Source organism: Phalacrocorax aristotelis, chromosome Z (genome assembly GCF_949628215.1).
Source record: "Phalacrocorax aristotelis chromosome Z, bGulAri2.1, whole genome shotgun sequence".
In the NCBI taxonomy this organism is placed as follows: domain Eukaryota; kingdom Metazoa; phylum Chordata; class Aves; order Suliformes; family Phalacrocoracidae; genus Phalacrocorax; species Phalacrocorax aristotelis.
The window spans coordinates 71,384,427-71,410,945 of NC_134311.1; the positions used below are offsets into that span (position 1 = coordinate 71,384,427).

The following is a 26,519-nucleotide window of genomic DNA, read 5'->3' on the forward strand; positions in this document are numbered from 1 at the left end:
CATTTTAGAAAATAAAATCTGTATCACAAAAGGAAACCGTTCTCCAAAGCACTGAGCAACACCAAGTTTCACAGATACAGTTGCTTCTGTGCTGCTGGGAAGTAAAATCCCAGAGACAGAGTAAACCAGAGGTCTGGATCAGAGATTTCCTGACTCACTCCCATTTATCTCACAGGCACTTCTGGGCTCTGGGGAAGCCGCATTTTTAAAGAATCTGGAAACGTTAAATTTCATGCCGTTTCAAACGGCTTCTCTCAGCAAACTGGGCAGTGCACAAAGCCCAGCCATTCAGAGGCAAACATTGAACTATGCTGAACTGCAATCCTTCTTCAATGCCACTTCAACACTATGGGAACGACACCAGGGAGGGAATGAAAACAGTAGAAAATCAGAAAGGAAAGCGAGACCTAGTGCTTTGCACTGCCATGTGTGAGCACTGCACGATACAGATGCACAGAGATGCACCTGCTCTCACCATGCAAGCAAATACTAATTTAATCACTAAAAATGACTTGGGCTTATCAGAGACACAGCTATTGCACCTCAATTCAAGGAGGTATTAGAAAGCAGAAAGGTTGCACTGAAATAACCAGATGCAAATTAGACAGACAGATACAAAACCAGTGAAAACTGATGTAAGCATTCATCCAGAGATTTTTTTCCTCTGGGAATCTCTCACCATTTTGGTGTTACTCTAAATAGACAGACAAGAAAAATATTAAGTTGAAGTCTTGCCTGCAACTTAAAAAAAAAAAAAAAAGCCACAACAGGATTTCAGATGCTTTAGAGCTGCCAGTTACAAAAGGCTGGAGAGTCAGAGAGACGCCTAAAGGCTACGAAAGTAAAATACAGGCCAGAGATTGCAAAAAAGATCCAGAATCATTATGGCAGGGTGGAAAAAGAACAGCAGAACTTCTCTCAGAGTATTTTTAAACTCAATTCTACAGATAAAATCTTGCTATCCACTTATTTTTCAATCAATCTGAAGGCTAATTTTTTCCTGACTAGGTGCCCCATACACCAGCCAAAGAATTAAAATCAAGCATGCCAAATTACTGCGAGGTTCAGACAACACATTGCTCAAATCTCTTAAGCAGGAACACAACCATATTCAGTTAAAGGGGACCTGGGTGTTCTGAACATCTGTAGATTCGAGATCACCTTTAACATTTGCTTGCAAATCAGAAGGATGCAGACACAGGGAGTGCCTGAGCAGATGGCCAAAAGATTACATCCTAACTAAATCCAGCATGACTTATGAGCCGGTCACTCACCACGCTACAACAAAATCTACATCCTTACTTGGAGGCCAAGAAAGTGCCATAGAGGGGCTGTGGGAGAAATCAGAAGGAGGAAAGGATGCAGTTTAATTAGTGCTCTTAAAAAGAATGCAACGCTGAAAGCAGAGCATTCAAAAAGCATTTTCATGATCAGCGGTTTGACAAATGGCTTCCTCTTCCCTGTGAAACTCGAATGCAGTATTAACGTGTTTTCAAAAGCACTCTAACTTCTACAGTAACCATCCCCAGTTGAACAGCAGAATCGATACATATTTCCATTTCACTCTGTTTTTCTCACCTCTTCCAGGTGCTCAGACTTCAGTGCACAGTGATACGCAGCTCTAGGTGCAAAGGTTGCTTAAGCAACTGAAATAAGAGACTGCAGCAAAATGCTCATACTACCCAAGACACCAAATTCACGGTGTGCACCCTGCAGCACACGCACAGAAGGCAAGGAATCCCTCTGGGAAGGGAGCGCTGGCTAGGGCAGTCCTCTAAGCCCTTCAGGTCTGTAACATTTTCTAAACTGAGCCTTTGGTAATGATTTTGCTGTCCCTCCACCAACAGGTATAGCACATGTACTCATTGCAGAGTCAGAAACTCAACACCACCTACTCACTTCTTGAAAGCTATATATATACAAATCCTTGAGAAACTGGCAAGTGGCGCAAGACTGGCACATCTAACAAGGACTGTCCTGTCCCTGTGGATCCCACCCTGACACACAGGTACCATCCCCTCTCCTGGAAATCAAAGCACTTTACATGTAAAGCCCCTGCACCACCTCACCTCCTACCCAAGGGCAAGGAACCCTCCAGGCTGGAAGAAGCAGAGGCCATGCAGTGACCTCACGTATGATTTTAACTATCACTGTTTTCTTTCCCATGATCCCTATAAAAGACCAGCAGCATCAGAAGTATGCTGTTAAAAGCAATGGCACTTGCCACAGCTGAGCAGCAGTACTGACTGTGCCATGAAACTCTTCTCATCCCTTCGTAACTCGTAAGAGCTGGATAAAACAGCAGTTTAATGGTTTTCTGAGCCCATTATGAGGATTCAGCATGTCACAGCCACCTTGGTATTCCCAGCCTGGGACAGGTTTAAAAAGGAGGGTCCACTACATTCACATATATTCAGAGCTAAGTTATGTTCAGAAGGAAAAGATTTTCCTGAACTAGCTCAGACGAAGAATAACGGCACAGCAGGTCCCAGGGACCCACCGGCACTCAGCAGCACCTTGACAGCCTCTGCTCTAACTGCAGAGAGCCCAGAGCAGGGTCCGCCTGCGCTCCATCTCCTCACAGCAGAGCCCGGCTCAGCTGGCGTGGTTATCGCAGCCAAGAGACTCCTTCAGCCTCACGGGCCACTGAAAGACAAGAGACTTAAGTCACATTTATTACTTTATGCTTTGCCTTTCTGCCAGGGAAAACAAACTGCTGGTTGATATGTAAACACTGTTCCACTCGAGCAGGGAACAGAGCACTTTATGCACCAGCGTATTCCCTTCAAGAAGGACATGACAGAAACACAGTGGGTACCTTCGTGTACCAACATACATAATAGCTGAGACCACATTCCCAGAAAGCAGAGGATAATATTTTGTTATAATGTGAATGGAGGGCTCAGCTGACCAGAAAACTGCTCTGCTGCCAGAAAGAAGAGTCACTGAAAAAGGCCATTTTCCTCAGTAACTGGCAGAGAGCAGGAACATAGCACAGATTTCTATCAGTACTTGAAGAATTACTAGGGGCTGAATTTTTCTCACTTAATACCTGAAATAGTCCTTCAAAAAATTCATCACCTGTTTGACTGAGACAACAGTGGAAGAATCTATACAGCCTCCAAAGCAAGCCATCAATAGCACTAAATTTACCTCAGCTGAACAGATCTGCTTAATAAGTAGGCCAGACTAAATGGACACAATACAAGTTTATTAATTTTTAATAGCTCAACAAAATGAAAAAAAAAACCAAACACTTTTACATTGCAGTTCCCGTTCATGTAGCAAAGAGCTTTCTTCAATTTGACCACTCTAAATGAGCACAGGACAACTTGACTCTCCTTTCTCAAGGCCTTGGGAATCATGTCAAACAAAGGGAAGGTGTGCTCACTTCAGCAACCAACCACATCTAAAAAGCAACTACTGGCATCCTTGGATTTTTCTCAGGAAGGACAGGAAAAAAAAAAAAGACATTCTATTCTGTTGCCTGTGACAGCAAATTGACCTACCCAAGGGATTTCCATTTTGCCAGATGTCTTCAGAATTAATTAGAATCCCTCCTAATTCACATGAATTAGCATCCTCCTGCTCAGATGATCTGCAAATTCATTACCCTGTCCAGAGACACACAAAACTACCAAGTTCATTTGATTTACAATACATTTCCAACAAACAGCTTTCTAACAGTCACTCCACCCTTTCCGCCCACTGCGCAGTGACTGATAGCAGCTGGGACACGTGTCACTGCTTGGAAGGGTTTTCCAGATTCCTGTGCTAAAAGGAGACACACTCAACACTAACCCCATTTAACTTCAGCACCATTTCCAGGAAAGCACTACATAAAGTGCCCATCCCAGTAACCCTCCACACTGCCAAACCTGACGAGATGCTCCCCTGTTCATCAGTGGATTCTCTGGTCAGTTAAGATCCAGGGCTTGCACGCACACACTGTCACAACCTGCAAGAGGACAGCACCCCCCTTATTTCCCTCCACAGCCCAGACACCCCATACCCTGGGGCTGACAGATGTTTCCAGTCCCAATGGGACTCTGTAGCTGCCTCCTGGTTCCACTTACTAAGCTTCACCCCAACATCTGATTCTTGCCAGAATTTTCACACCCCCAGGCTCACACCCCATCACCTGTATGGGCCGAACTTTGGTGAGCAACATAACTGAAATCTACCCAGGAAAAAATAACCCTAGCTTTTTGTATATAAAAGCTATATATCATTGTCTTGTCTAAATCTCTGTTAGTGCCATAGCCATGGGCATCAGAGTGGACATAGCACAGTGGCAGGCGACCTGGATTAGTCCCCACTCTTTCATTCACACAAACCTGGGAGAGCTAGCAGGTCAACGCAATGGCCAATCTACACAAAACTGAGCAAATCCGAAATTAATATTCTGTGCTGAACTAGTTAGCAAATGAAAGATATGTCTGACTATTTTGCTCAATCACACTGTTTGATCACCTTAGTGAACTAGGTAACTTCACAGCTCCTGAAGAAAACGTCACTTTTCAGCTCAGCTTCTGCCTAAAACTTGGTAAGCGTACACAGCACATCTCAGCTTGCACCAGAGCTTTGTAGTGCTCCACTTCTTCCATCCTTTCCAAAGTTACCAGATAACTTAAACAGAACAAATTAAGAAACTCTGTAGGAAACCCCTTCTGGCAGTTGCAAACACTCCAGTCAAAACCACGTTCTCAAGGTATACCTGGAGCAGAGGACTAACTCTGCAGACCCTTTGGCAAGGGTTGTCTAATTGTTGGTTGTTTTTTTTTAAATAAAACTCAGTCCTTGTCAGCAAAAGAAGCATTCTCTTAAAAGACCCTACTTCTCTAAAAGGTATTTCATGTGACAGAAAAGTGACAATTCAATTTACCTTCTATGATGGTTTAATGTAGAGGCAGGAAATGTAAGTAGGCTTCTAAACACTTTCAGTGACAAAATAGATTCAGACAGTTAGAGACATCTGGGTCTTGCTTACAGGTTAATCTGTTACCAGATTTGATTTGACACACTGACTTAACAGCACACTGATTTTCAGCCTCCTGAAGAGTTTCACATGCATTCTTACTTGTTTCTTAGCTCAAGAACTCACCTACTCAAAATACTCTTGAACTATTTCATCAACAGAAATTCACAGGTGAAGAAAATGCTACAGCAATTTAAAAAAAATTATAAATAGTGCTGCAGAAGATATGCCACAGGGACTGCAGTTGTGAACAGAGGTTTTGGGTGGGGGGAAATAAAACCTGTATCTCAAAGAAACGCAAACTGAAAACATAGCATCTTACTAGCAGAATACAGGACAGGAAAAAAGGAACTGAAACTATGGATGTAACTTGTAGAAAGCAACTGTGACAGGGAACAAAATGCAAGAGGAAAACTAAAGATGTCCGCAACAAGTTCCTTCCCTGAAGACAGAGCAGCCATCAGATTGCTCTTCCAGGATCCTTACATCAGCGCTTCTCTGGAAAACACTATCAGGCAGCTGTTATTTGTTGGTTTGAAAACAAAATTTGAAAAAGAGTGATAGGACAGGATAGGTTTGCAGAGAGAAAGCAAGGGAGGAGACTCACAAAACAGCAGGTCCCAAAACCCAGAAGTGCCCTTATCTCTGAACTTGTATGTGGATATGGTGATTTTACTAAAAAACTAGCACAGAACAGGATCTACACTGGCAAAATACAATTAATATACCATGACCATTAGGTATTGCAAAAGGATTCCAGAATTTTAAAACATGCAGATCATTTTATCCAAAAAGCCTCAAGAGATCTTACCAATAAAATGCTTAAAACATTGACAAGTTATTTTGTAAACCACAGCTCAAATCATTATTACATTAAGCAGTAGCACTTAGTGAAACTTCTGCTTTGCAGTAAGGAAGCTGCAAGTTTACTTACAGCTGATCCCAGAAAAAGCTTCCTGAAAGGCAGTAGGAAGCATTCCACTGATTTCATACAAGCAGCAGCTGAAATAAGCTTGACAATATTGTTTCTTCTGTCTGGGAAAAAAAAAGTATATTCATGAATGCCACAGCCAAAAAAGCTGGAAGCAGATGCTGGGAATCAGTTAAGAAAGTAAGAACATGCAAGCCTTGAACTTTACAACCTCCTGAAACAGATTAGCACTACCAGTGAATCCAGAGTGCCAACAGCCCATAACACATTTTCCAGTTTTTACATGAAATATACTTGGAAACAGAAGAAGTGCAGAACATTCTACTTCCAGGCAGCTTGTGTGGCTAAATCTAGTGCAGGAGAGAGGAGGAAGCAGCAGTTTGAGGAGAGGAGTGGAACACCTCATGCTGGAATTCTCAACACCAGGTGAGACACATAACTGCAGACTCTCTGCCAGGCTACAGGGCTATCCATCCGCCTTTCTCCTGCCTGCATGGTCCCACAGTTCAGCTGGCAGGCAGGCAGCCTCAGGACACTTCCCCAGCCAACAAAAGCAGACAAACCCATTGAGCTCAAATCACCTTTCAGGTAACTAGAACAAATTGAGAATCATAAGCCATCTTCTGCCCACTTTGGGACTTGCTAGAATGACAGTCTGCTGGTGCCCAGACAAAAACCTTTCCTCTAGCAACACATCTCGCTGTTGTCCTTAAAGGCCGCACAGAAAGTATTAGCTCCAGCTTTCAAGAGGCCCACAGCCTGTACTGGAATACAAGGTGCCTCAAATTTAGGCCAAGTCTGCGTGCTACTCTCCAGAGAGCCCTTTACCTCACACTACTCACCTTTTCAACTTACTTGACAACAATCACGATCTCAATGCAAACCGACAAGTTAATTCTAGCGGGGTGAGAGCCAGCATACTCAGATGGTTATTTAGAATTGTGCTTTGCTTCTTCATAACCATTCCACAGACACATTAACAACTACCTGAAATCTAATTTCACACCTAGTTGCCACCTCTACATCCGTTTGCTACTCAAGGCCAAAGGCCCAGGCTCTGAAACACAGTTAGTGCAGCATGCAGGCTGTCTTCAGAGGGTTTTCTTCACCAAGGAAAGACTCTGAAGTGCCAGTTCTCCCACTCTTTCTCCACTGAGAACTGCAACCAAGTCACACAAGAGTATTCACAAATAATACTCCACAGAGACCTTTTTGCCATCTCACAGATGTTTGTGGTTAACTTGTGGTTACTGCCTCTCCCCACACCAGGACCATGACAATGCCAGTCAGATTTGTGATTTACTGTTCCCAAAATGTTGGTTGTTTGGACAAGTCTCACAGTCCCACTGCTCAGACCGGATGCTGGAATTCCCTAAGAGCCACTATGACATCAATGGCACCTCGCACTTGGGTCCTAAAGCAGATGTCTCCCACTGTGCAGACCAAGGGGCTCCCTGCACGCCTTCAGCAGCAGTTTGCACTATGAGAAGCCATTTCACGATAGGAAGGGCTGCAGAACAAGACTGTTTAGCCTGGTCCATAAAAACACCTAGATGATTCCTAGGAAAGAGCATGACACAATGACACAGCAGTACCTACTCTATATATTAACACGCCCCCACCTTCTAGGCTTAGGACCCAGAGGTGACACTGTGGGAAGCAGTTTCATAAGGTCTGTTCTACCACCAAGTCTCCACCATCCCCAATATAACGAAGACTTCAGGGTGCCAACAGGCAACTTCAGGTGAATTGCACTTTGGTATTTCTTCAATAACAAGGGGGAACACACACTTCAGAGACCTCACTTCACCATTTAGCCTTTTTGCTACACATCTTTGCAGTCACTTGACAGGTGTTTTGAAGTAGGCAGACAACACAAGGAAACCCACATCACTATCCATTGAGAAGAAAGGGACTATCTCTCAAAGACAGGCAAGATGCTTTGCTGCCTGTATGACATAGCAAATACAGTCTGGGGTTATTTGGGTTTGGCGGGGTTTTTTGGTTTTTGGCCTTTTGGGTTTTTTTTAAAGTTTAAAATAAATAGCCTCCCCACAACCACAATACACAAAAGAAAATCCTTTTTCAAATTTTGTGGGGCTATAAGTAGAGCCAAGTCCCTTATTACTAACACCACCATTTCTCAAGGGTGAATAAATATACGTTAGTCGAGCGAGCAATCCCTCCCAGCTTTAGCTTGACCTAGCACAGGCAGGCAACCATCAACTCTGACTGATTGGTCTGGATCAGTTACATTTTCCTTGAGAAGTGGGAAAACAAATGCACACTGAAGTTTTATTATGTTGTGCTTACAAACTGAGAGATGACGCCTTTGTCCAAAGTTTGCTTTCCAAGGGGAAGGGGGAAGCAGAGTGTGGTGATGGAGAAATGGATTTGATACCACTTGTGTAACAGAACCCCTTTTAAACCAAAAGGAAACTGAGGTTGTAGCCAACTTCCCTGATTCGCTAGAACAGCTCCACCTATATATACTCACCCTACAAACACTAAAAGCAGTTGCTAAAAACCACAGCTGGGAGAAATCCTGTAACATCTATTTCTTTCTTTTTTGGCTGACCAACACAGAAATGTTGCTGAAGATTCACTGAAGTTTCTTCTCAGTAGCTGCTTTGAACTGAGCAGTGAGGACAGGAACAAAATCTCTTATTCAAATCACAGAGATTATGAGAGGTTAATCCTCCTGACGCTGGCAACACAGACGACTCTGTCAGGTGACCTGCTTCCCCAACCAAGAGGTGAACCGAACAGTAATCCCAGCTGCCTCCAGTATTTTGTTGCAGCTTTTGTTTTATTTTATTGGTAAAAAAAGCAGCTTGGGTGCAACATATTAGAATGAGTTACTGTGTTTGTGACCCTCAGAGGATGATTTCTGTTAAGATCATGCTTTGGTCACTTTGCTTTAAGGAGTTCCCTACAGGTTACAGATTTCTCCTGGACTTTTAACTGTTTTACGATCAGAAGAGACAGCATCCCTACTCCTGAATTTGTGCCTGATTATGGCACAAATTATGGCACAATCAGGCATTTGGCCTGATTATGGGGGGTGGGAGAGGGAGGAAATCTATAAAATCTTTCAGAATTTTTAGATATAGAAGATAAATACCACTGGCCAGAGAATAAAGGAGGCTTCCAATTTCCAGTGGCATAAATTACCCTTCTTTCCAGTTCTGTAAGGTTCAGAAGTATGTTATTTTAAATTAGTGGAAATGCCTTAATTCAATAATGGAACAAAACCCATGCTGCTTAATTTTACACAAAAGAGACTTCAACTCATATATGCCCCAACTGCCAAAGACTAAGGAAATATACATAATGAAAGCCACATCCTTGCACCAAAAGGCAGGAAAATAAACAGACTGATAATGAATTAAGTCTGCTAGCAGCCAGTCTGAGTTGGTAAACGGACTTTGCTAACAAACCAGTAGTTCAACTAGTTTATAAGAAAAGCTTCAGCACACAACAAAAGCTAAAGAACAAAAATTTTAAAAACAAAACAAAAAAACCCACCAAACCCTCATAAACTTCAAACTAATTTAGAAACCAGGACAATCTGAGGTTTTTTTATTTTTATTTTTGAAATAAGATACACCTCTTTACAGAATAGCTTCTTCCAAGACACAAAGCACATGTAGCTGTTGCTCACACATTGTGTGTACAGGTAAAGGTCACATAAATGACTAGAACCCTGCCAGAGTTACTAGGTCAAATCACACAGCCTGGTCACAGTGAGGTAACAGCTGCTAGAAGACACAAGTACTCTGGTACCAAACAAAAGAAAAAGCAGGAATTACAGATAGAGTAAAAGACCTTGTATGCTTTTCCTTTGGCTGGTGTGTGCTTCTCTCCTCAGTCAACAAAAGCACTGAAGTCACCTGCTACAGTCTACCAAATGACTCAGGTTTCTGCAGTCCCTGTTCAGATTTAGTTTAAACAAGATGCACTCTGGAACAAGAGTTGCTGACTAACCACACCAAAAGTGATTGCTACCTAATCACAGCCTTGGTATGTTTTCTGGTAATTTCGATCTCAGTTACAGGATTGCAAGCACTCAACCAACTGGAACACGGCTATTTGTCAAGCAGGACTGAGCACAGGCCTGAAAGGCATCAAGCAAAAAACTGATACTCACAAGTATCGTTGTTCAACTCCAGAAGTCTAGCATATTCACCAAAAGAGAAACTCAAAAATAAAGCAAGAACACATGTGGTGGATTCAGTAACTTCTTTTTTGTTTTTAAAGCAAAAACATCCCAACGTACTACAGCAAAAGCTCACAGGAAAAACAGTACCTGTGTTTTCCTGCACCAAATAATGAAGCAGGATTGGTCTAGTTTGAAAAATAGTTTTAATGAAAATAGTCATATTGTGTTACTTACATATTTACTTGCTTGAGTTCACAAACCAGAGAAAAGATTACTATCTAGGAGATAGAAATAAGCTGACTGTGAGCATTAGAAAGAGTGAAAGAACTGTTTAGGATATGAACTGTTTAGGATACCTGAATGAGATTCCTAGGCAGGAAAGGGAGATCACAGAATCAGAGAATCACAGAATCCCAGGTTGGAAGGGACCTCAGGGATCATCTAGTCCAACCTTTCTAGGAACAGCACAGTCTAAACAAGATGGCCCAGCACCCTGTCCAGACGACTCTTGAAGGTGTCCAACGTGGCTGAGTCAACCACTTCCCTGGGGAGATTATTCCAATGGTGACTGTCCTCACTGTGAAAAATTTCCCTCTGGTGTCCAATTGGAATCTCCCCAAGAGCAACTTGTGTCCATCCCCCCTTGTCCTCTCCATGGGACTCCATGTAAAAAAGGAGTCTCCATCTTCTTTGTAGCTGCCCCTTAAGTACTGGTACATGGTGATGAGATCCCCTCTGAGCCTCCTTTTCTCAAGGCTGAATGAACCCAGCTCTCCCAGCCTATCCTCGTATGGCAGCTTCCCAGTCCTCTGATCATCTTGGTGGCCCTTCTCTGGACCCCTTCCAGCCTGTCCACATCCTTTTTGTATAGAGGAGATGTAACAGCACACTGTTTGCAGTTGAATTCTTTGGCAACCTGACTTTACCCTTAGCATTCACAAACTGCTCAGGCAACACTGGTCCCTGGAGGACACACACAAATTGCAGAAACAGGACAGTTAGATTGGCAGCAACTTTTTTACAGGCTTTTGGATTTGCTTTTTTTGAGGGGGGGGTTGGGGGTGGGGGGATTGTATTAAGGTCTTGGGACATCGGTCACTAAAACTATTGCCCCAGAAGGAAGCTGAAAAGGATGGTTTGGGGATGTTTGGTTTTTAAGATTGTAAAGATGGAATGTGTTTCATAAAATTCAGTACTTTTGTTTTGATACAGCATGTACACAAAGACCTGAACAACAACCATGTCTTACTAATGACAACGATTATGCCCAAGATTGTTCTCCTGAAACCCATGCTATTTGCTTGCATTTGAGCCTCCATAAAAATTAAAGTGAAATTCCATCAGACTAAATGCCATTGTAATCAAAATCATTAACTACGATAAACAGCCTTAGGTAACAATCAAGTATGAGCAAGTTCCCTCACATGTAGTTTGGTTTTTTTATTGTTAAAATTTATAACTAAGCAAGATGCTACATCAGAATTTTACCTTAGTATAATTTGTCTTTAGCAAGTAGTTGTCAGAGCAATAATTCACATCATAATGAAGTTAGTGCTGGGAGGATCATAAGACTGGAAGGGCCCTTTGAGGTCAGGAACTCTAGTGCTGGTTCTCGAAGCACCTGTATCACTTAAGCCATTCGAAATCATGCCTGACTTCCCACCTACGCTTTAATTAATGGCACGCTTATACCTTCTGTATCTTATGTCAACACTATCCTCCACCTTAATGTTTTTTCTCACCCTGTGTTTAATTTCCTGATGTTTTTAATGGACAGAATTCATAGATCCTATGTTTGCGTTTATCCAGATCGAAGGAGCCGCAGCCTCCTAATCTTCACACCATAGAGACTGAAAGGAAGAAAGAGCCAGTCAAGGTTTTCTTTCACCCTCTCCCTGTAGTCCCACCTAAGCTCATCCTTCCTGAACAAGGTCAGCCAGTGCTGGCCACAGTATGCAAGGACCAATTACAGATGCCTTTGTCCTTCCCTCTCTCACAGGAATACTTTCCCCAGCACATACTGGTGTCACATTCTCTCTCCACAATTATTTTGTACTGGTGCTGAGTCACGAGGACTCTCCAATACCTCTCCTTTCACCAAGCTTTGCATTTTTCAGAAATTCTTTTTATTTGACTTTTTAGTGCATAGCTCTTCTACATAATATCAACTCATTTTCATTATCGCTATCCTCAGGGTCATTGAATCCTTCACGTGCTATATTTATCTACTTCCAAGTTGATTATGTCATTAGGACTTGTCTTAAAATCAACTTTGACACACACATTCCTACTTTTCTTGCCACAAGACAAGTGGAAGACATCCACCTGCTTCTCCCACCAGCCTCTGCAACATTACAAGCTTCTGCTACAGCCAGTTCGTTATGCACTCTACATTTCTTTTGCTAATTCCAATTTTCTTCAAAGAGAAATGTCTGCTATGGTGACTTGTGAGATATTACAAAAGTCCAAACAGATGCATGCTTTCATCTAGAAACAAGAGGTTAGCCCAGCACAATCTTCCTCTTGCAAAACACACCACATTTTACACCTGATGACCTTCTACACTGCTTCCACCTGTCTATACAGTTTTTATTATTCTCTTTTTAAAGTTTATTTTAAACCTTGCATATATCAGTCTTGCCTGCCTTTGAAGTCAAGACCCATACTTACCAACATTTATCAGCCATCACTTTATCTTCCTGCCAACCCACAGAAACCACCTTTCTTGTTCTCCACTTAGGTGATGCCACTGCTTGATTACTGCTGCCACTGCAGCAGTCAAAATTCTGCTAACAGAGTTTAGATTTCAAATGTTGTGTGTTTCAGCACTCTGGGCTATAGATTACCAGTCTCAAATTCAAGGCATTAGAAGTTTTGCTCCCACCCTGTGTATCTGTGCATTGTTTTCAGTGTCATCCTCGTAAGAAACAGTTCCTACAGTTCAGGGATCATACCCAGATCATCTTTACTCCACTCCCTGTCCCTGTGCACAGCAGTCTGGGTCTTTCCTTTGTGAGACTGTTTCTCCTTTTCATGTGACCAAAGCACCTTCTGTTATCTGCTTTAATACTCTTTGCAAGACATCACCTTGTCTGCTCAGGTGGAAGCCCCTGTCTTAGCCCTGGACTTCCTGATCCTCAAGATACACCTTCCTTTACAAACAGATTTTTTGCCCACACCTCAGAGGTTCTGTGTTTGCTCACCATATCCTGACGCAATGATCAGGTGAATCATCAGCTCTGGGGTCATTTCCTAGGTGGAGCCTTTTCTTGTTATTTGAGATGCTAATATTTACCCCTGTAGCTTCACTGAATTTCATGCTCTCCTCCATATCTAAGCTCCTCGCTTCATCACAAAGCTTCTAGATGATCCCTGAGGTCCTTTCCAACCTCTGATTTTGTGATTCTCCATTTTCTCTAGGGGCCTGACAGTTGCTGGTCTACATGTTTTTCTGTTTAACTTAAACTAGTTCAAGTCGTGATCATTGAAACCAAGTTCACTTCTATGTCCATCTTCCCTGAAGCATCTTTTGTGCTTCTTAAAGCCATGTCTGCAGCTAACTCCATTGATTTTATGCCTTTGGTCACTATCTGATGATGAAACTGCCAGATAACGCAGCTCTCTGTACCCAGCCATTACCAACAGCATTTACCCTCTGGTGTGGGGAGTCAGCTTCTCACAGTGACAATACCCAGAAATACTTCTCTCTAACCATATTATGAGATCTCTACCCACATTTAAATCCTGGACTACGTGCAGTAGATCTCTTGCGCTACCACAGCAAAATCTCTTATCAGCTCTTCCCAAAGCAATTTCAGCCCAGCTGGTTCTCTTTTATCCACGCTAATGCTGCTTTACATTTTGTATCACTAACACACAGTGGAATTTTCCCAGTCACCTTTATTCCTCTCTTTCCAGAGCAGGGCATGCCCTCCAACATCTCTGTTTCCCTCATAACCCACTCTCCTCATGGCTCCTGGTAACCTTATGAGGGCTAGTTCCGAGTCCTACCCCAACTGACCCCTTCCCACCACCACTTTAGTCACAAGCTCCCTGCTTTCCTTTATAACACTAACATGTCTGCACCCTCTTGGAAACAAACTTGAAACTATTAATTTAAATGTTTTTCACTGTTTACTTCATATAACTTGATATCACTCGTCATTTCAGGATCATGTAATCCCTGTTTCACCTCCAACACCAGCTCTTTCCTGATGCTCTATGAGAAATAAAAAAAATACAATGCAGGCCCCCAGCAAGCATGCACAGGGTTAACTCCCACGTATTCAGACTTCTGTCACGTGCTGCTCTGCCCTAATAAAGCCTGAACACATTTCTGTATCTTTGGTCAAAGTGTCAGATGTATACAGAATGGTAACTTCAAACTCAAGTTTACAATAGAAATAAAAGGTTTGTTGGTAGAGCTCTGTTAAATCACCCTCCTCCCACCTCACCAAAGTGTAACAAAATACCGATTTAACACAGTGATCCAATAGGTCATGGCATGTCTCAATCTCTTTTTAAGCATGGGAAAAATATGTAAACACTTCTCATTACAGTCAGATTAGTCATAATACAACAGCCATGTACTTCTACACAAGTAAGACATTACCAAACTCCAATTTTCCCAATCCTTAAGTACGGGAAGGGCAAGGTGTACAAACTTCGTAAAAGGTTCTCAAATCCAACAAAAGGCACGCCAACTTCTGCTGTTGTGATGCTGAAGCTAGAAAACCAGTTCAGTCTAAAAAGCATGAATTTGTCACATATGATGATAATCAACATGAAGCTGCCAAGAACTGCCGAAAATCCTTCATTAGTTTTAATGCAGAAACTATTCTTTTTCTAGAAAACTGTAGATTGTTATACTAAAAAATACTATGTCCTACAGAGGGTCATATTAGATGATTACAACAATCCATTCTGGCCTTATAACTACAGAGTTTCTAAGCAGTTAATCTCTCCAAAAAACCTCTTACTGAAATGGACCATACACAGACTCCACTTACCTAATTTGATATGTCAAAATCAAATAATATTTTGCACATGCAGCAAGTTATACCACATAGGAAAGGCTGAAATAAAAATATTATTTCACATCCATTTTTCCTCTCCCTAAAAATCCATGTCCACGTTGCGTGCCAAACTCAAGTCACATAGTACAAGTTTAGGTTCAGATCAGGAGTTCAAGACTGGGGCATGTTTGAACCAGAGAACAGCAATAATTTATTTCATTAAAAACGAAGGCTTTATTACTCAATTAAATGGCATTATGAATATGGTGGCATTAGAACTCCCAAATCCAGAAATGAAGGCAATATCACCTTTCTAGTAATTTATGGCCCCTCAAACTCTCAAAAAGGAGTCATGTGAAGCATGCCATCCACAGAGGCCAAACAATCCTCAGAGGAACACCACCTGCTTGCCTTTAAAGAAGTCTCATGACGAAGAACAAGTCATGAAATCAGGAAGGTGAACAAACTAGGAATGACACATAATTTTCTAACATGTGTATAGTAGTTTATCAAACTCCTTCCTCACCCAAAGCTGATAAGCTACCTTGGCATCATCTCAATTAGTGTCTGGAACTCCTGGCCCTATAGTAAAAAACAGTTATTAAAGATTTCCAGTATAACAGTTTGTAGATCTCCAGTGTATAACTGCAGCCATAACACTGCACAGGGACTTCATTTGCAAAGGACTGTGGTTGTTGCAAGAGAAGACTGTGTGACAGCTAAATGTGAATCATCACAGGTACTGAAAGTCTGAAGTCCCTGGACATATCCTAAGAACACATTCTGAGGATTATACAAGCCCTCAGGAAAGGAAACGTCTCTAAAGAGCTTCTCTCTAAAAATTTAAATACCTACATATTCATATACATATATAGATATACACACACACATATTTATTTATTCCTTGGAACCTACTATGTTTGCTAAGCAGGAATTTTCAGTTTACAACATAGCTTAAGTGAAATTTGACCCTGAGTTTCTTCATGCCTACTATTTCCATCACTACCTGACTATATGGAATGGTTTTGAAATACCCTTAGAACATATTTTAGGGCAATTAAAAAAACCCACAAGACTCTGAAAGAATTCAGTTTGCACAGCAGTCTTTGAACAATTTGGTCAAGGATTTGCTGGGGGAAAAAAAATGCCTTACAGTAAGTAACCTTCTTGTGATACGCAGGATGCCAACAATCAGCAGAATAAAGCACACAGCTCCCCATGCTTGAAGATTATAAAGTTGTCTGGCCTTGATCAGATATCCAGCGGCACAAAAAAATAAGATAAATCTACAACATCTCCAAAAATTATGGCAAGCCAAAAGAAGTGGCCAGGTAGAAGTCTCGTGGAGGTTTAGAAGCACAGTGCACCTTCATCAGCACATGAGGCTCCAAATCAGTGACTGACGAGGAAATTTGCCATCTGCCCACAGCACCACTACCCACTGCGCTCCCCAGTAGGGTACAGCTGAGCAGAGGTAACATCTGGTGGCACAAAGTCACAAAAACGCCAGGCAGCAGGACAACACAGGACAGATTTGCTACATCACAGAAGTTGTTCAAGCAACAGCCCTTGTCTGTTGCCAAGCCACCAGCCATCTCCCAGCCCAGGCCTTGGACAACAGCCCTAAATCATCCTCCAGAACAGGTTTCAGGGGATGTGGTCCCTTCATCAGTTCACTCAGCCTTATTCAAGCGTGTCTGCACCCCTGCCACAGGGCCTGCACCACCATGCTGGCACAAAAGCTTACAAGAGTGAAGGGCTTAATGGGCAACCATTCTTAGCTCCAGATGCAAACTCCTCTCCTCAGGAGAGGCCAACAAAGACAACAGCAAGTTGATTATATGTTGCAGTCTTTACCTGGACAGACCCAAGGAGTCCTTTAATGTGTAATTTTGTTTTATGTTTCTTAAACTGAGTATTACTATGTTGGCCTGAGCTGAGAAAATAAATACTGAGCATACCAATACTCCAAAGTCTAATTCTGCAGTTATTTTGTAACTAATAATTATGTCTCCACGGTGGAAATGCTGGAGTCTGTTTAGCAGAGCATTTAGCTGTAAAGAATTAAGAGAATTAAGTCACAGGAGCTTTAAGTAATAGGGTTAAAACCAGTATTCCTTAAAGGGACATGGTCAAGGCTGGAAGCCAAACTTCTTTTAAAACTCGCCAACAGCTTTAGGCTAGAGATGATCCCCAGCAAGACACCTCCTCTTATCCATCACCAGACATGCCATTCCAGTCCAATTCACTTTCCATTCATACACGATGTTCAACTGCAAGGAAGAGCATCAAGAGTCTCAGGTCAGCACAAAGTTGTTGAAAGATCATACCTTTACATTTCTAAATCACCCAGCTCCCCAAATACAGGCAAGCAAAAAGGGAACAAAGTTTTTTAATCCCTTTAACATAGTTTCTAACTCATGCACCCTGCCCAGCAATGTTAAGACCTTGACAAATTTAAGCTTGGCCAGCAAAAAGTAAACCCTGTGAACAAAGCAGGTGAAGTTTATACATACCAGACAACACCTCAATTTCACCATCTCTCAAGCATAGGATTTCTGTAAATTGAGGGTCTCTAAACACATGCTTCCATGTTGAATGCAGGTACCCAACTCCTTTACCGTTCTTTCCAAATCCCACCCAAATCATCTGACAAAAGGATGAACATATCAACACTCGAGAGCCATGTTCCAGAGGGAACACAAACTGAGACACAACATTAGCTGGCAGCGTTTCCTTTCATTTTCAAGATGCCTCACCTGGCTGTCAGAGAGGCAGCGTACCTGCCAGTACCATGCTCCAGTCCCTTGCCACTTTCCACAACAGCAGGACATGAACCCATGCCATAACACAGCGCTTATGAAGTTCAACCAACATTAGTCAAAAGAATTCCTCAGCTGAGGATTTATCATCTATCTTGATCCCATAGCCACAGCTGGTCTCTTGCACGCCACGCTGCACAAGAAGGAAAAGGTCACTAAAATCTGTAGGTACTCAGTACATTATTTGTTAGTTAGAAGTGTAATTATTCTATTATTCAAAGTCAATAATGGGAAAAATACCTTAAAAGGACATCAGGGGATCTATTTTGAAAGCCTGGTGAAGGAGGTGAACATCTCAACTTTTTGCAATATGCCAAGTAAACCTCACTTGCAGCTTTTCATTAAACTATCGACCAGAGGTTTCTTGGTTTAACTATTTTTTTTTAAATCTGGATTAAACATGAAGTTTTCTTCCTAGCTGAACTAGAAATACAGATGCTTATAGTATATCTCATAATGTATTTAACTGAAATCTGCGAACTCGCCACAGAAGGCAGTATTAGTCACATCGACAGTTAAACATAAAAGTGCTGGAGAGTTCATATGCCTACCAGTACTCTTCAGTTCTTCTAGAACTTGTAAATGGCGTTCCAACTCAAAAACTGTTAAACAGCAGGACAACTATTTCGGATCCCCACTAAAATTTACTTCTACAAAATAATTTTTTTAAAGTTAGCTGCAGTAGTTGTGATCAAATCAAATACAACATGGACTGTCCAAAGACAAGCCCTCAAAATACATGAGGGACATTTCAGAGAGGGTTAATTTCATAAGGCTGAGGATAATTATTACAAAATTGACTGAGGAGAATAAATTTGAACCAAAACTGTGATCTCAGATACAGGAATCATGTATTAAGAGTTTTCTAAGAGGTCAAAATGCCATTGCTCCTCAAGCAAGAAGGACAGCTGAGGCCCATTCTATCCCAAAGAGCTACAGGCCATGATAAAATTGAGAAGAAATAAACAGTAACAACGCAGGTTGGGTGGCCCTAGGTGTAGGAAGTTAGATGCAGGGGAAAGGAAGACAGATAAATATAAAAAAAATCTTAATTAAATTAGAGAAAAAACACCAACAAGGACATTGCCCTCCCATCCCATAATTGACTTAACTGCTAATGGTAAAAAAGCAAGAGGCATCTAATAAATGTTTGCTCCATGCTTGGGGAGAGGCAAGTACCAGTGAGACCGGGTACTTTCCAGCCCATCAATAAGTGAAGGTGACGTTAAACATCCAAGATGCAAATAATAAAAGTCAGAAGGTCTAGATAACAGCCACTCAGACGTCAGTGAAGAAGTCTGTAGCCCAGTGACGTCTGCTTTAAATGCATCCTGACAGATTAGAAAACAGGCTCCAAGGCGAGCAGAGTACGACACCTGAGGTGACCCTTAGGGCACTCTTGTAGAAGACAGGTACCTACAGATCACGGAGCACACCAGACAAATGTCTGGAAAAACTAATAGAGCAACCAATGTGTTAGGAGTTGAAGTTCAGAAAAAACGATGCCTATTACTCAACACTTGTTTGGAAAGTCTTCTCTAAACTGCACAGATAACAGGCAGAATGGAGACATATGACTTACTAGCACAAGATGTTCTCATTAAAGTGTAAAATGACATTGTATGGTGGAAAGCCAGTGAAACAGAGTTAGCCACTTGAGAGATCAGTCATGATCAAATTAACGCCTGCCATGTTTCAACATTTTCACTCCTGGACTAGGCATTTGTCCTTTATACAAAACCAAGCAGGACACAAAAGTCAGTGAAGAGGCAGATAATCAAAGAAGCATTATGCACAGCAGCCTAGTCAGGTAGAAGGAGAGCCTAAGAGAAAAGAAAATCCATCTGAAATCCTGCTAAATGCAGAGAGATCTGATCCAAACAGCCACGATATACCTACAGAATAGGAATCCGTACCACAGAAAGCCTCTGCCAAATGCTACAGGTCACAGTAGACAAGCAAACATTACTTCAGCAAAGTCCTTGGCAAAGATGGCTAATGCATGCACAGATAAGCACGAGCTGGCAGTAGGAACAAAGCAGATTTTTGTTCTCCATTTAATGATGACGAGATCAACACAAGAATATTAAATCCAACTTTCATTTCTGCATAAATTTGAGAAGTACAGTCAGAAGAGCAAATGCAAATGCTACAGAGAAACCATTCAAACTACAGGCTCCAGAAGCCCTTCTACCGAACAAGAGACACGTATAACAAGTTGCTTCCACCTATTTCCACACCAAGAAAATGCCAGGTGCTATTAAGGTTTAACCTATCAAAGAGGCAGAGTAAGGGAAGACCCTACACATCCTCACAGCGGCTCCCAATTTGTTTGCAAGACAACACAATGAATTGTCTGGATGAAAAAGCAAAAGCTATTAGGCACATCACTCTGGTTTAAGCTCTCCTGGAAGAGCACCGAGAACAGCTTTCACCAAGTGATTAAACTATTTTTCAAAACATGGAGTAAAATTTGATCATAAGGCATAAAAAAATATGCAGAAGGAAATTTAAAAGAAAATTTATAGGAGGACCATTTGCCATCAGACGTATGCATTTCACATGCCTCCAAGTCAAATATTTGAAGCAAGGTCCTGGATTTAGAAAAGCAGTTTCATTTGCTTGGATTTTATATGCGAATGTGTAAAGTGCAACTGGGTCTCAGACTGCTACAGTTCAAAATGAGGACTTTTCAGCACTTGGATTAAATCTAGCGGTTTGCTGCATATTAAAACAGTATGTTAATAACAACTTTAATAAGTTTGACCTGGTAGATCCCAAACTGAAGGCGTCAACTGAGAGGACACCAAGTGAGCCAGAAGAAAGCAGATGCTATTCAAATTCAGCAAGCAACATTGTACACTTCCTCAATCCCACTACAAAATCACGCGGGGGGGGGGGGCGGTGTTCAAGTAGCTTTCAGTCCCTAAATAATGAAAAAAAAGGCTCCACGTTGTTTGTTGAAACTTCTGCAGTAACAGAGTCGAAAGCCACAGGAGTGAGGGTTTGAAGCAGGAAAATTAATGACCCCCCCAAGCCTCACAAGCCAAATGCAGTTTGTATGTTTTAAACATTCCTATTACTTAACAACTGAAGCTTGAAAGTTCAAGTTTTTTCTCCCGTTAAGCCGCTAATTACAGCTTTACAAACCCCAAACTTAAGACTCAGTGCAAAGAAGCTCCATTAGAAGCAAAGACTATTATCTTAGTGTTTTTATCCAAGTTTCTAATGCATTTTATTTTGTTCCAACACTATTGGCAGCTTCCTGACTAACTGCAGCTAGAGAAAAGGAGTTTATAACACATTTGCAGGAAATTCTTCATGAAGCATTATATTTTTATTAATACTCTACCTTTATAACCTGTACTTCTGCTGCTGCTTTTAGAGTCCAATTCTGTTCTTTTCCACTTTGATCTACACAAAGACAGGCAGAGTATTTTTTTCAATTCTGCAACCATTTCAGAATACTGTCACAACAGAGCAATACAACCACCCTATTGCTAAGAGTCCTGTTTACAAGCGTGCAATGTAGGGAGCTCCAGCTCAAGACCTCCACCTTTGAGACCAAATGCTGGAGACACTGCATTCAGCCTTACAGAAAACACCGAGGTAAGTTGAGGCTATTGCATCAGGGAAAAAAAAATCCTTTAAACACAAAGAAAAAGCCCTGACATTTGACTATAGGACTTCTAGTTATGAGTATTTCCAAGTACTCCACAAGGTGAACATATATTCCTTTCTGCCACCATTAATATCTATTTCTTTTTTCCCTGTTTGATTCTTTCACTTGGATATCAACGGAGTTTAATTCGGTGGGCAGATACTAGAAGCTGAATTGTGCTGGCAACACAGGGATGTGCAGTTAAGTTCACTGAGCAGTATTCCAGCGCTCCCGTTATTCTAACAAACCAAAAATGTCACAAAATAAGCAAGCTTTCTCACTCTTCAGAGCAGCAGCAAGACAAACAGTAGGCAAAAAAACAACATCCCTAACTTCCAGACAGTGTCATTTCACACAGCAGCCAGCAACTTAAAATTTTAGAGTGCAAGACCAGAAGAGATCACCTAATTCAATCTCCTATATACCTCAGGCAGCCAAATCTCACACAGACACTGAGTCACAGAACAGCAGGGATTGGAAGGGACCTGTGGAAATCACCTCATCCAATCCCCCTGCTTGAGCAGGCACACCCAGAGCAGGGGGCACAGGACTGTGTCCAGGCGGGGTTTGAATGTCTCCAGGGAAGGGACCCCACAACCTCCCTGGGCAGCCTGTGCCACTGCTCTGTCACCCGCACAGGAAAGAAGTTTTTCCTCATGTTTAAGTGGAACTTCCTGTGTTCCAACTTGTGCCCATTGCCCCATGGCCTGTCGCTGGGCACCACTGAAAAGACTCCAGCCCCATTCTCTTGACACCCACCTTTCAGATATTTATAAGCATTGACAAGATCCCCCCCAGTCTTCTCCAGGCTGGACAAACCCAGGTCTCCCAGCCTTTACACTGTTAAGCTGTCTGTGAAGACACAGCATTAGCTGGTATAAAGCAGGGAGGAAGAAAACTAGAAGAGAATCATCATTATCTAGAGACAGCAAGAGCTGGGGACACAGTAAGATGCAGTAAAAGTGAGCAAGTGAAAAGGCCTGAAGTACATCTCAGGACAATGATGCAAACAGAGCAAAGGAACCGATGACAGAGCACCTGTGACCGGGTGATCCAGTCTCAGTAGGGCCCTCCTTTGCTCTGACCCTTGCCAGCCCTGCTGGGATAGCAGTTATTTCTATCTTGAGAAGAGAGAAAGGTTAGAAGAAGAAATTTAATTGAGATCTGAGGTAAAAATCAAGACTTCAAAGAAAAGGCCAAGAAATTAAATGATGCAAGACTGATGTGAAAAACTGGACTGCTTCACTGTGATTAGTTTTAATATGTGCTATTTTTACAAATACAACACCAAATGCAAACTAAGAAAGCAAACTATGCCAAGTGAAGATTATCAGACATAATCCAGACACAGCTGCCCTGAACAGAGGTCCATGCAATCTCTTTTGCACTTAAGCAGTAGAATCAAAACACAAAGAAGTCTCCTCTAAAAGCCTCAGTCATGTAATATTCAGGATTTGTTTTCTCCTTCACTTCACTTACACCCTCTGCATACCTCCCTGCTCCCAAAGGATCCCTTAATTTGCTCCTGCAACCGCCTGTTAGCACTGGCTCACTTCACGTATCCTCTCAACACTTGCGGGTGAGCCCAGGCTCACAATTCCTCTGAGCTCAGATTTTCTGTCAGGTACTCCTATGGCACATACAGCTCAATGATGCTGAAAAAAAACCCCAAACCCAAACCCTGATTTGTTTTGTGAGATGAAAAGGTAAAAGAAACATACCGCCAAACATGAGATCAAGAAGCCATGTATGTTGGCTGTTCTTTCAGGAACAAAGGCAACACTCAGACATGTTTGGCGTGCACTGTTTTAGATTAGCCGTTCATTAAAATACTATTAATGTGCGTAATTCAAGGAGGAAAAAAATAAATCTATGAATTACAACACTATCTTTCTGGCTGCCAGGCTTCTTGTTATACTGCCACTTAGGGTTTTTTCCACATTTCCCTTTATCTGTTAAACTGCAATTCAGAGGCTATTAACAGTGTCCCAGTCGCCTACATTTATTTCACAGGGTTTTTTTATTGTCTTGCTTTTTTTAATCTCAGGTCTACAACATCCAACCCCATGTTACTATGCAGTCTTACATGTGCAGCATTTTTAATGGGGGAAAAAAAAGAGCAGCTTTTCCAAGTTTCTTATTAACAGCTACACTGCTTTCTCAGCAAGATTAGTTCATTTCAGTGGAAAGGGAAAATGCAAGAAAAGTGTTAATTTTTTTTTTTTTAAATAAGTAACAGTTAATAGAGCTTTCTTCTCCTTGCCCCAAAAGTTATTCTTTTATCTCAGCTCCTGGTATCCATTTTGTTTTGCAGACTGCTCTACCTCAGCACGCTTCCCTTTTATGTTTCATGGTTCATACTTGTGAGATCTCACCAGCTCGTTTTTCCCATCATGGCTACTTCACAAAACATGTTGCTTCAAGTTTAGTAAATTGACTATATTCTGCATTCTTATAATAAAGTTTCTCAGTATCCCCTATCTAAACTACTGCTGGTATTTTCTACAGTGTTAGCACAGCAGATGGAAATGAAAGATAATTTTCACAATAATTCTCCATCACACACAGTCACCAGCCACCTCAAGTTTCTTCTTTAGCTCTTTAACACATAACTAAAGAATAAGCCAAACAAAACAGCAGGCTTCTTCCAGGTTGCTGAAATGCTTTTGTCCCAAAGACTATACAGACCAAGACTTAACACCCTGAAAAGGCAGACAGTTTCAGTAACTCAATCATCCAGTTCATGAGCTTTCACTACTCTTCTACATGGGGTGTAAATACATCATAAATACCCAGTCAGCTCCAAGCGGCATCAAACCCACTTTTCTTTACTGGACAGCCTGAGAACATTTTGAGGGTGAACCACCAAAAATATGAAAAAGCACCTATAACCTGTAAGCATCCTTGAGCTTACAAGAATCAGCTTCAATTATGACATTCTGGCAAAGCCTTGAAAATGGACAAGTCTAACAGAGGTACTACATGCACTTCAGAGTTTACACAGAACTGCAACAAAAACATTTTTAAGATAAACTTTGTACTTGTAAATGTTGTAAACACAATTATGTTTAATAAAAGGGTTGAAACTGCGTTTAAAAATGCTCTCCTGCAAAAACAGCCCTCTCCCCAAAATAATGCACACTTGAGATACTCTGCTGGCATCTTTTTATTAACACCATCATCAAAACACGGATTTTGATTCAAAAAGGTGGTGAACAGCTAGATGAAGAGCTGTTACCAAGTCGACCGATGTGAGTGAGAGAAGAGCTGAGCTATCACCACCACAGTCATGCCAGTTTTTTTATCATACCTGGCAAAGGAGTTGAGAGCATTAAAACTACACTTTTAAGCTGCAGGGCACAGCTGGCGTCCGGGGACACCCTGTGATCACAGTGCTCAGTGCAGAATGCTGACGTGAGACACGTCCCAGTAGCATGAGTCCTGGCAGATGGCTTTCTCCAGGGATTCTTTTTTTTTTTTTTTTTTGGCATGAAAGAGCAAGGAAATGAAAAGTAGAGATTGAGAGCAAGCCACCAGCATTATAATCCTGGCTGCATGAAAAAGTGCTGCCTTTTGGTAACTTGTTCAGCAAGGGAACAAGGCTTGCTGGCCGGATGAGAAGATAATTGGTGATGTATCTGAAGGAATCATGTATGTTATAGGCGAGTATACGGAGAGTGAAACTGACAGTAAAGCCAGCCACAGCAACCGGCTTCCTGCGAGCGCCGCTTCACTCAGCGACAGCGTTTCAACTCGTGTCCAAACAAACTACGAAGCTCAAAGACGGCTCCTCCTCGCTACGGGAGTTTGGGCGCCGGGTGGGACCGCGCCTCCCCTCGCTCCCAACGCCGCCCGCGACCCCCGGCAGCGCCGGGGCGGACATTGCACGGCCTGGGCTTGGGGTGCAGGTGGATGCCCCCACCCGAGGCCAGCTGTGGCCCCCACCCATGTTGCCGCTGTGGGGCACGGCGGCTCGCCCGCCCTGGCCGGAGCGCGGGCTCAGCCAGGAGGTCACCGGGACGTCCGTCCCCGCTTCCGACGGACTCGATCCGAGAGTTTAAAACGAGACGGGCCCACGCTCCACACCGCCGCGCAGCCCGCCAGCTGTGCTCCCCTCACTCGGGACGCGGGGTGCCGGCTGACAGCTACCTCCGGAGGCGGCTGCGTGGGGCGCGGCCCTTCCCTTGGGCGACCGGCGGGTTTGCCCCCCACGCCTCTCCCCACGGGTGGCGAGGCGGGGAGACCCCCGGGGCGGGAGGGTGCGGGCGGCCGGCACCGACCGGCCGCCCCCCGCCCCGCTCCCCGCCGCCTCCCGCCCCCCCACTCACCTCTCACGCACAGCAGCGACATGGCGGCGGTGGCCGCGCCTCAGCTGCGGCCCCTCCGGCCGCCCCCAGCTCTCCTCATGCCGCCCCGATAGCACGGGGAGGGCGGACGGGCAGGGCGGGCAGCGGGGCCGCCCCGCTGAGGGGAGGGGCGGGGCTGTGCACGCACGCACCCCGCGTCGGCCGACAGGGGGCGCCACCGCCCCCTCCCGCCCCGTCACCACGGCAACGGCGGGCGGGTCCCCGCGGAGGTCACAGGCCTCACGGGGGCGGGGGGGGAAGCACACGCCTCCGGTTGTTAGTTAGGTGTTAGTTAGTTAGCTAGTTGTCCCGCCTAACTAAGGGCGGTCCGGGGTGTCACCTGTGGGTGGAGAGGTGCGGGAGCGCCCGCCCGCAGGCTGCGGGGCAGCGCCCTGGTCCCCTCCCGCTGACTGACCCCGGCTCGGAGGTGGCCGTACCTGAGCAGAGGAGGGCTCTGCTTGGTCGGTGAGGGAGCTTTTGGGTCTTCTTTTGCAGGATTTGCAGGTTTTGGCCTTTGCAAGATTTTGCGATTTTTTGCAAAAGATTTTAAAAAAATTTTTGGCGTGTGCAAAAAAAAATAAAGGCAGTTTTTTGCAAATTCACC

At 43.1% G+C, this 26,519-nt stretch overlaps 1 protein-coding gene across 2 annotated transcripts in view; it reads right to left on the reverse strand.

Annotated features, from left to right (window-relative positions):
* UNC13B (unc-13 homolog B) overlaps positions 1 to 26,024 on the reverse strand; it is a 219,705-nt gene extending 193,681 nt beyond the window's left edge. For both annotated transcript variants that reach the window (XM_075079702.1, XM_075079701.1), the window contains exon 1: positions 25,898 to 26,024. In XM_075079702.1, the coding sequence (XP_074935803.1) occupies positions 25,898 to 25,919 (22 nt within the window). In that variant the 5' untranslated portion in view covers positions 25,920 to 26,024. The remainder of the gene's footprint in view (positions 1 to 25,897) is intronic.
* Between the last annotated feature and the right edge of the window lie 495 nt (positions 26,025 to 26,519).